Source organism: Chenopodium quinoa, unplaced genomic scaffold, assembly GCF_001683475.1.
Source record: "Chenopodium quinoa cultivar QQ74 unplaced genomic scaffold, ASM168347v1, whole genome shotgun sequence".
Taxonomy (NCBI): Eukaryota; Viridiplantae; Streptophyta; class Magnoliopsida; order Caryophyllales; family Amaranthaceae; genus Chenopodium; species Chenopodium quinoa.
This window is the reverse complement of record NW_018742738.1, coordinates 12,734,866-12,745,536: the sequence shown is the minus strand read 5'-3', so window position 1 is coordinate 12,745,536 and position 10,671 is coordinate 12,734,866. Positions and strand designations below refer to the sequence as shown.

Genomic DNA, 10,671 nt, shown 5'->3' with positions numbered 1-10,671 from the left:
ATTTTCATTCATTGTTGTTAGATGCTGTTGGTTCTTTTTGTGATCGAGTTCTTGTTTTTGTTGGTTAAGTCTTGGCGCATAGCACCTATGGGTGAAGGAACATATAGGATGGAAGTTTTGCAATTAGCTGTAACTTTATATCATGCAAGTGGGCCATTAGTATAACGGGACAACTGAAGTGTAACGGGGAGTGAAAAGAAGAAGCGGGAAAACATTTTCACTAAGGTACAAATGACTTGCATGTCAGTTAATTTTATTTAAAAAATGGAAGCTCTTCATCAATGGAGACGAAGAATGTAGCTCAGCAAGCCAAATTTTTTTTTGTCAAATTTTGAATTCGTAAGTGCAGCAGTGGATTAGTAGAATGAGAAATCGGGTAGAAGATATTTTGGGTGTCGATCTGGCGGAAGCAATTCGGGAAGATGGAGAAAATGGGCATGGTTGCGCAAGGGAGCTGAGATTCGACTCTGAGATGGTAAGTTATGTATTTTAGAGCGTTGTTGTTAGTTTCTTAGCGAGAATGGGGTAATGAATGAAAGCAATTGTGAAATTTAAAAAGTAAAGCTTGGGTAAGGAGAGGTTAGGGTTTGTATTGAGTATTTTGAAATTGAGTAATCATGCTGGGGGTTATTGGTAGGGGTAGTATTTAACTGAGTAAGTATTGTGTATATTGTTATGTGGGTAATGAATTTGGAGTAGGGGTTAGTTTGTTTTTCAATTGTAATCGTTTTTGTTGTTGTTGTTTGTAATTGATGGTAGGCTAATGTAGTTTCAATTGATGGAGTAGATGTATATTAATGTTGATTTTTCCTTTTTTTATGTATTTTGTGATGGCATTTGTTCTAAAATTTTGGTTTTGTGGGTTGTGTGATTTCGAATATGGGCAGAATGCATGATATTTTTGTTGGTTATATTGTCTTGTTTGGTTCTATAATGATCCACTAGAATGAGATACGGATGTATATGTGTTGTAGGTTGGTGTTGAGCCAGTTGGAGATGATAGTGAGGATGATGTATATGTGTATGATGAGGGGTTAGGGAGTGAGGATGGATTTACAGAATGGGATGAGGAGGAGGAGGAGGAGAATGAAATGGGAGAAGGAGATGATGGAGAAAATCAGGGGTCAGATTATGAGTCAATTCATGGAAATCTAGGGTCAGATTATGAGTCAGTTCATGGTGAAAACGTAGTTGATGGTGAAGGGTTCACAACACCAAAGAAGGGCAGACAAATGGTGCAAACTGTGTTTGGTGTTGAAGAGGAAATACCACCCCCAATTTTGGGCATGGTATTTGGTAGTTGGGATGAGTTAGATACTTACTTCTGGAGCTATGCTAGGCAAAAGGGGTTTGGAATAGTGAGGGCTGCTTTTGGATGGGTGAAGGTGAAGAAGGAATTGGGTACTGGAAAGTGTTGTAAGCAGCGAAGGAATGCTAAGTGGACCTATGACTGCTACGGAAGACCTTATAGGAAGCGTAAAATTGATCCACTGAAGGAAGGTTTGATTCAGGACGAGGAGACAGTTGTACAAAGGAAAACAAAAAAGTGTGGATGTGAGGTGGAGTTGTATGCAAGTGTTAATGCAGAAGGGAATTGGGTTGTTCGTAGGGTGAACTTGGAGCACACTGGTCACCTAGTTAACCGGGAAAGTTCAAGGATGTTTCCATGTACAGGAAGCACGATTTGGTTACCAAACATAAGCACTTGGTGAAACAGGTGGTTTCTGCGAAGAAGTCAAGGGTGAAGGTTTCCCAGATGTACGGTTGTTTTGGTAGGCAGGTGAATGGAGTGGATCAGTTGACTTTTACTCAAAAAGACTTGACGAATGCGGTGGCTGAGGAGGAGAAAAAGAGGCTGGAGCTTACCGAGGGTGATGCAAATGGGATGATTGAGTACTTCAACAAAATGAGTGCAGATAATCAAAAATTTTTCCATCTGTGTAGGTTTGGGAAGGATGGTTCCTTACAAGATGTTGTATGGGTGGATGCGAGGAGCAGAGCTGCCTATGAGGAGTTTGGCGATGTTGTCTGTTTTATTAGTACGTACTTGACTAACAAATTCCATTTTCCCTTTACTGTATTTCTTGGTGTGAATCACCACAGACAGAGTATATTGTTTGGTTGTGCATTGATCTCTCGAGAGACAGCAGAAACGTATGAGTGGGTGATGAGGACATGGCTGCATTGTATGGGCGGTAAAGCCCCTACAGCTATTCTGACGGATCAAGATCCGCCAATTAGGAAAGCTGTGCATTGTACAATGGCTGAAACAACCCATAGGTGGTGCATATGGCACATCCTACAGAAATTTGGTAAGTATGTGAAGCATGATAATGATTACAAAGTTTTAAAGGGTGACTTTGATAGCCTCATATACGGTAGTTTAGATTCTGATGAATTTGAAGCTCGATGGTGTGATGCAATTCAGCATTACGAGCTACAAGACAACGCTTGGCTAGAGGGTTAGTTTCTTCCACTCAATGGTTTATACTTTATGGTTTCTTAGTAAAGTTACTCATGATTTTGTATGTGTTATTGGGGTGTTGATGATCTGAATATTTGAGTAAATATATTGGTCTGTGCGTTATGTACCACTAAGTAGTAGCATTGTTCCAATGGTTATTTTTGTTGTTCCACTATCAATTTTAATGTACCACTGCAATTAGTACGTACAGGTAGCAGAAGCTTTTGTAGCTGTCTTTGTTTGTGTCACTTAGTATTTGTCGTAAACTAGTGTATATTTGATGAAACTAATAATTGTAGTTATATTGAATAGGGCTCTATGAGTAGCGAGTAATGTGGATTCCCGCGTATTTGAAACATTTATTCTGGGCTGGGATGAAAACGACTCAACGTTCAGAGAGTTTCAATCATTTTTTTAAAGGGTATGTTAACAAGCAGACAACGTTGTCTCAGTTTGTTCTTCGGTATTGCGATGCTATGACAGTAAGGGCCGAGGCCGAAAGAATGGCAGACTCGAACACACAACGGTATGTGAGGCATTTAGTGACTGACTTCCCAGCAGAGGTGTTGTTTCAAAAATGTTATACGGATGCAAAATTCAAAGAAGTGCAGGGACAGTGCAAGAAGATGTTGTATGTTCGTCCCCTAGATCAGTATGAAATTGGTACTAATCTAATTGAGTTTATTATCGAAGACCGTGTTTGGATCAAGCCTAAAAATGCGAAGAAGGATGAAGTGACAAAGATTCGTAGATGCTACCGGGTTGTATATGATAGTAGTACGTATGAAGTTGCATGTGACTGTAAACACTTTGAGTGTCATGGGATCATTTGTCGACATATGATTCTTGTGTATGACCTTAATGGAGTAACTATTGTTCCTGAGAAGTATGTACTCTGTCGTTGAAGGAAGGACGTACAACGGAAACACACACGAGTAAAAGTTGCTTACCATGATCCATTGACTACTGATGAAGTGAGGAATTATCACAATCTTATGGGGACGTACGAACCTATTTGCTCTAAGGCTTCCATTTGTAAGGAGCCAGTGCAGGCTGTCAAAGAGATGTTGCAGCTCATGGATCTGAGAGTGGATGAAGTTCTAGCAATGGTTGCGAAAAGGCAGATTGCAGGAGGGAATGAGAATGGTCCTGGTGAGGATGAAGGTGTACATGGAGTTGCCCGAACGCCGTCTTCTGTGGCACAGAACAAGGGGCCTAAGAGGACAAACACACCAATGACAGTGGCATCATGAATTCGTAATAACAACACTACTCCAGTTAGTGGATTCCAAGGAAGCTACGAAGGATCTGCCCCAGGTAGGATTAAGGATCCACCCTTACCCAAGAAGAAATGAGGGATTTGGATGGGTCGTTAGGAAACTTTACTACGGTTAGGGGAGGACACTCTGGTGGAGTGTTTGCTTCTCTCCTTGGCCTCACTCCTGGCACATCTGTCGGGGGAATACAAATGAGGGATTTGGATGGGTCGTTAGGATACTTTACTACGGTTAGGGGAGGACACTCTGGTGGAGTGTTTGCTTCTCTCCTTGGCCTCACTCCTGGCACATCTGGATCCATTCACAATTAATCTATTGTTTTCAAACTTTTTATTACGTATAAGTATATTATTTGCGCTGCTCTGTAACAACTGTACAATTTAGCAATTGGTACAATTTAACAGCACAACTAGTAGCATATCAAATGTATCCCTAGCATCTATTTTGAATATAATTGGTACACATAAAGTACCAATGGCATCTATTTTGCTTATAATGAGCACACATAAAAGTACCACTTAGTAGTTCCAAGGGTACTACTCTATGTTTAATGATATCAATATATTCAATGGCGACTAACAAAAATAACATGATTGAAGTAGGATTCCATAGTAGGAAAAAAAAAGAAAGACACTTAAAATGTCGAAGGACAAGAAATGAAAGGCATTTAAAATGTGGAAAGCAGTCATGTAGTGATATAAGAATCGACATCTTCTTTCAAAATAAAAAAAAAACAAAAAAAAAAAAATCGACAACAAGATGTACCGATCATAACAAGGTGGTATAATTAAGTTATATAATTTACCACAACAAATAAAGGATTGTACCACTGCAGGCATGCGGTACGTAACGCGAATTAGGATTCTATAGTAGACAAAGAAAGGAAAGACATTTAAATGTATGGAAAGCATTCATGTAGTGATATAAGATTTTAAATGTCTTATATCATATATAAAAGCGGTTCTTTTACTCATGTAGTGATTATTCGTTGGTCGTATATCATACGGGTACCGCGCGTAATCATTCATATACCGTCTATAGGGATCTTCATAATTGTAATGGCAACCATCTGGAATACATGCTTTACAAAGTAAAAACACTATTCGTAGTATTGATCCAATTATAGACTTAATATATCAACTCTTAGTACAATATATCATTTGTATGCACTTGCGGGCTTAAAAATACATCAACAATGGCTTCATAGTTATGACTTCTTCAATCTCTTACTTGACACAACAAACAAAGGGATTAAGGTACTACATAATTGGTACTTTGATTTTCACCTATTGTACCACTGAATATTTAATGGCACATTATAGAATTATAAGACGTACCATTTACGAGGGCAAAGTCTAGGGTACCACTGTGCAAAGTTATAATACATTAGGGTACCAATTACCTCGTAATGGTATGTAAGGATATGTGGTGGTACATAATTATTTAGTGAGTCTTTAGTAAATTTCCAAAATAGCTTCTGATTTTTTAATTACTTGGCCCAAAAAACTAGTGAGTTCTAAGTACATTTTCCAAAATAGCATAATGTATGGACAACCATTTGGACGCTGTTGAGTAATGTTTTTATGTATAACGTACTTATCATACGCAACGTAATCTCTTTTGTTACAACTGACATTGTTTACAAAGTTTTTATGAGTTAGCTACCTAGTCTGCGTACTTGTGTAGGCTGTATGCAAAATAGTTATTACGAGTAATTGTTATTGTTAATTACGTACAACTGACAACTTCACTGATGTATTGTGTGACGTAACATGTGTTTTGAATGTGGCATATAAATTCGTAATCAATGCAAGTGCACAATTAGTTAATATCCCTTTACTATTCGAGTTTATATGCTTTTATACAATGGATGCCATTAACACTAGTAAGGGTACCGTTGTAATGCAAATGGTTATTATCCTGTTAATAGTGGTACATATTACCATATGATTTGTACCACTGAGAGTCCTTCAATGCACTTGTATGTGTGTTCCACCAAATGAAATTCGATCTTCACATTAAGAGGGAGTGCACACTTGGGTAGTTCAGCTTTGTCACAATGATACCTATGAAGACCATATAGTGGAACAAATAAAACCAATTAGTTCGTCAATGGTACATATATGTACCATTGTATTCGATTTAGTGTTTCTTTTGACAAGACAGTTCTCTGGCCTAGTGCTGCACCTATTGCGTCACCTACAGTAGTAGGATTACCACGGTAACATGGTAAATAGGATCAAATATTCAAATTTAAATTTTCCCTCCCACAAAACTAGTTCAAATTCTATATTTTTTTAAACTTAGCTCACATTCTCACCCCACTCACTTCCTCTAATTGCTGAAGTACATCATCCTTCCCTTCCTATTTTCTTCCAACCACTTCAGTATTAATGGTGTAAAATATATGATTTTTTGTACCACTGTCTAATAAAATGGTAGAAATTGCAGGCCCTTTGAGTAGTGAGTTAGTGTGCTTAAAATTGTGAAGTGCACAAAAAAACCTTGAGTATTCCATGGTTTAGAGGTTTATGTAGTATATATTATGGCGTTACGAGTCCTTGGTGGTTTGGCAGAGGATGGAGTTACGTCTACCTTAAATCGAAACAAATACGAATCGAAATCACTATCTATCCTTGTATTGAGTTACTTTGTAAGACAACATACACTTCCATCAACCCTTGTGTAGGTAGTTATTCAGCTAGTACGCACCCTATGCTTGTCGATTATAGGAATCCAATTTTAGTGCTTCGATGTTATACCCTACTCCTATAAACATGTTTAGGGGCAATAAGGTCTCTAAATAATACCCTATACATGTTGTATTCACCCTAATCTCAATGAGCCTAACCATAACTGTTTCGGGGTTTTCTGATGTCCTGCGGGAGAGTTACAATGCCGAGACTGGAACCGGACGCCTGTACCTGCAAAACAACGGAGACTCCTTGTGGTGGGAGCTCCGCCTCCAACGATCAAGTTAGTACTTGTTTGAGGAGTAATAAATGCGGAAAGTAAAGGTGGGAGATCTGGTTCCTCTAGGGGAGGAGTGATCAATGTGTTTAGACTTCTCTAGGTGAGAGTCATCAATTGCTTTTTTAGCGTGTCCCCCCCTTTAATGAGGATTAAGGGAGGTATTTATAACCTCGGGAAACGTGCCAATCTAGGTTTAGGTTAACCTTGGGCTGATTGGGCTTCCCTGAGAAGTTAGGCCTAGGTGACCGGTTATCCCAGGTGTCATGGGAAAGACACGTGTCGTGTCGTAATTGGTCCATGGTGGACGGATCATTGCTTGACACGTGGCAGACTCCTATTGGCCCATGTGACGGACACATGGCGGAACCTGATTGGTCCACTTGTCAGATGGTGATTGGTGGGGAAAAATCCCCTAATCATTTGCCCCTCTTAGGTGGCACGTGACTGGTCACGTGTTACCTGTGACAGGTATCGCCCTGTAACAGGCGACGGCCTGCTACAGGTGTCAGTCGGCGAGAGGCCGAGAGATTCTCCCGCCAAAATTTTGAATTCTGGAAGTGACCCTTCGCCTTCTCACTTCGCCTATATAAAGGAGTGTTGACTTCGGTCATTCACACTTGAATACTTTGTGAGAGAACATTCGGACCCCTGAACTTGCTCTGACATTTTTGACCCTTTCTGCCTACCGCCTGCTCTGACAAGCCGACTGCAAAGGATTTTCAGAACTTCATCAATCGTCACTCGTTCAGGTAACTGTCGGTTCTCTTACTCTTAATTTTCTCTTTATTCTTTTTTGAAATGGCACCACCGAAGCACACGACACGACCTAAATTAGTGATCAGCCGGTCACCGGGGACGGCTGAATCTAGGACTAGGAGTGCCGCCTGCCCTTTTCTGGACCCATCTTTGCCCTTTATACAAAGTCCGACTGTATCTGTGTCTATGCAGAGCATGATGGCCAGAACAAAAAAGACTGCCAGGATCTCAAATTCAGACGGCTCCTCCCACAGGGTGCCGATTAGTGAAACATCTGACCAGGCGCCAGATGTGGAAGTGAAACAAAGCGGCTTGAAAGCCGGCAGTTCTGAGGGAGGAGTCAAAGTGACCCCTTCCCATTTTACAGTTGACAATTCTACATTCTCTCCTGCTTTTTTTAAAGGAGAGGAGGCGGGCCCCTCCGGGAGAGGGGAGGAGTCGTCCTCTTCGGACTCGTCAGAGGACGATTCCGAGTCTAGCTCTTCTGGCCATGCTTCTCTAGACACAGAAGAGAAAAACAGTCGCCTGCAAGAGGCGAGGTTTTCTCACGCAGTTGAGAAGGGGGACGATTGGGGGGAGCCATCCGCCTCTCACCGAGAGCAAAATACCCCCTACTACTGCACGGTACCTCGGGGTCGGATCACAGCCATGGAAGAGAAAGTGGAGAGCTTTATCGCAAACCACACAATGGGCCCTGGCTTTTTAGTGTTTGTGCCGGATCCAGAAGACACAGTCGTCTGGCCGGCTGGTACCAGTTATGATAGCGCCTTCTTTGGCTGCTACGAGGCGGCCATCAAGGCTGGGCTGCGCTTCCCACTACATCCGGTTGTTCAGCGGATCTTGGATGGGTATGAGTTGGGGTTATGGCAGTTAGCCCCGAACTCCTGGGTCAACGTACTCGGCTATGTGGCCGGGTGCGAACTGCACGGGGTGGAGCCGAGCTTCGAGGCTTTCGCCCACATGAACTACCTCAGCCGGACCCCTAAGGCAGGCGGTACCGGCTGGTATCAATTGACAAGCCACAGGGGCTACCTCATGACGAGAGGTAAAGCAAACAAATGGAAGGACTGGCGGAGCACCTTCCTTATCATTGAGAGTTCAGACACAGAGCTGAACAAGCGCTTCAACAGGTGGAACAGGAATTCGCCCCTTCTTGCAGGCGGCCGTAGCATGCCGCTTGTTCCCCCATAAGGCTAAGAAAGAGATCCTAGATAAAGGACTCTTCAAAGTAGAGTCGAAGGTGAACTCTACTTCAAGGGTACGAGAGCAAGTACCCCTGCACTGCGTCCCGAGCTTCAAATGGCTCTAGAACGAGTACTTTTTGGCCGCCTGTGGCCTCAGCAGTCGGTGCTCAAGAGGTAGCCGGCCTGTCGAATACTCTGTTGTTCCGTGCATTTCTTGTTATGACTTTTATTAATTTGCTATTTGTTTTTGCAGCGGACGCCATGAGCAAAATTACCGCCTCCAAGACTGCGGTGGCCATGTTGCGGGCCTCCATCATGCAACAGTCTTCAACCGAATCCCCCAACAAGGGGGCACCCTTGGTGGGCTTCGAACCTTTCACCCTTTTTTTGGAGTTGTGTTTATGCATATACTGACTCTTTTCTTCTTTTTTAGACGGGCGCTCCAAGAGCTTCTTCTTCCCAACAGCCGGACCCCAAGGCCCGGAGGACGACTGTTGCGAGCTCTCCTGGTTCTGCCAGGAAACATGCGGTGGCTGAGAAACAGCCGGCCACTTCTTCTAAAACTCCAGCTGGGCCGCCTAGAAGTATGAAGTTGTCCTTGTAAATTTTAGACTTGCTCCCTTTTTTACTAGGTCTAATCCGTTTGTTTATGCTAGGTGCAGCCGGCCCTCAGGAGCCTGACTTGGTCGAGGTGGCCAAGTCTATGATCAAGGCCGTTCCTCGAGCTGAAAGAGAGGCGGTCAGGGGTGTCGGCACCCTTGACCTAGACGGGATTGCAGGGGTCCTTGCTGAGGTATACTTAGCATATTTTTGAGTATTTGATTTCCAGGACGCCTGTTTTCTTTTTGTTTGGAAACTGACGCCTGTTCCCCTTTTTTACTTAGGCCCTGCTCCGAGTGAACGGCATTTGCAAGCCGCTTGACCGGAAGAACAAAGAGGTAAAGGCTGCAAAAGCTATGGCCGCCTCTGACTGTGATAAGGCAATGTTTCAAATTGCCCAAAATGAAGTTTTGATCATTGATATTCTTTATTATCAGGCGCAGGCTACCGCCGCTATCCGGGCTCAGTTAGAGGCGGCCCAGAAGAGGAATAGCGAGCTGGAGGCGACCATCAACAACCTCAAGGCCGAGCTGAGACCTCTTCGCCAAAAGATGTCCTCATACGAAACCTTGGAGAAATCCTTGGCGAGCGTAAAGGTACGCTTGGTGACCCAGGAGAAGAGTCTTACTCAGGAGCTCTCGAAAAAGGCCGAGCAAGAAAAGAAAGAGCTGGTCCGGGAGATGATGGAAGACTCTGCTCAAATCCAGCGCATGACTTGGGGCCGCCTCTTCCCCAATGCCGACTTTGCCTCATGGGAAAAAACGTACCGCCAGTGTTCTGATACATATAATCAAGAGATCCTGGCGGCTGCTGAGGAAGAGGCGTTGGAGGAAGCGTTGGAGGAGGAGGAGCAGCCGGTAGTGGCGCTTGTGCCGCTTGGGGGTAATGCATCAAAGAAGGATGCAGCTGAAGCCGAGTCCAGCAAGAAGAGTGCTGACCAGGCGGCAGCTGCTAATATTGAAGACCTGCCCCCTTCTTAAGCTTTATGTCTTCTTTCCACGGCCTCTGTGCCGTTTGTTTGTATTTACCCGGCCAGGGGGCCGGGGCTCTAAATATTTTGCCGGTCTTTAATGACCGGCTTCTTTTTAATGAATTTTTTGTTTTGCTTCAAATTTGTTTAAGTATTGAATATTCTGATATCCAATTGTACACTATACCGACTGTTTTACATGGCCGATAGTTGCAGACAGGTACGGATAGTTAGTCACGCCGCCTATGCCCCTGGACGACTGGTTGTCTGTTTCTAGGCTAGACGATCAGTCGGCCATTTATCCAACCGGTATTCAAACCATTTTAAAGACTGGATCCCCCTTAGGCAGGCGGTCTTGTCATTTGTAAAATTAACCAAGTAGGAAAGTGGTTTGACCAAGTAAACATGATTGTTACCTAGTCTCCAAGTAACTAAGTAGTAGAGGTA

The 10,671-nt window shown here is 43.0% G+C and overlaps 2 protein-coding genes across 2 annotated transcripts; both read left to right on the top strand.

Annotated features, from left to right (window-relative positions):
• Positions 1–364: 364 nt before the first annotated feature.
• Positions 365–2,467, top strand: LOC110724100 (protein FAR-RED IMPAIRED RESPONSE 1-like). Its single transcript, XM_021903496.1, has 3 exons — positions 365–475; positions 975–1,610; positions 1,718–2,467. The coding sequence occupies exons 1-3, from the start codon at positions 365–367 to the stop codon at positions 2,465–2,467; spliced, it is 1,497 nt and encodes a 498-aa protein (XP_021759188.1).
• A 500-nt stretch (positions 2,468–2,967) lies between these two features.
• LOC110724099 lies at positions 2,968–3,717 on the top strand. The gene is made up of 2 exons (XM_021903495.1): positions 2,968–3,314; positions 3,372–3,717. Exons 1-2 carry the CDS (start codon positions 2,968–2,970, stop codon positions 3,715–3,717), a joined length of 693 nt encoding a protein of 230 aa, XP_021759187.1.
• The last annotated feature ends 6,954 nt before the right edge of the window (positions 3,718–10,671 follow it).

Bases quoted from the DNA above. Each gene is read 5' to 3' on its own strand.
- LOC110724100 (XM_021903496.1), top strand. From the start codon at position 365: ATGAGAAATCGGGTAGAAGATATTTTGGGTGTCGATCTGGCGGAAGCA. The intron at 476-974 runs GTAAGTTATGTA...TATGTGTTGTAG, and splicing joins TGAGATTCGACTCTGAGATG to GTTGGTGTTGAGCCAGTTGG. The intron at 1,611-1,717 runs GTGAACTTGGAG...TTGGTGAAACAG, and splicing joins GGAATTGGGTTGTTCGTAGG to GTGGTTTCTGCGAAGAAGTC.
- LOC110724099 (XM_021903495.1), top strand. From the start codon at position 2,968: ATGGCAGACTCGAACACACAACGGTATGTGAGGCATTTAGTGACTGAC. The intron at 3,315-3,371 runs GTATGACCTTAA...CTGTCGTTGAAG, and splicing joins TGTCGACATATGATTCTTGT to GAAGGACGTACAACGGAAAC.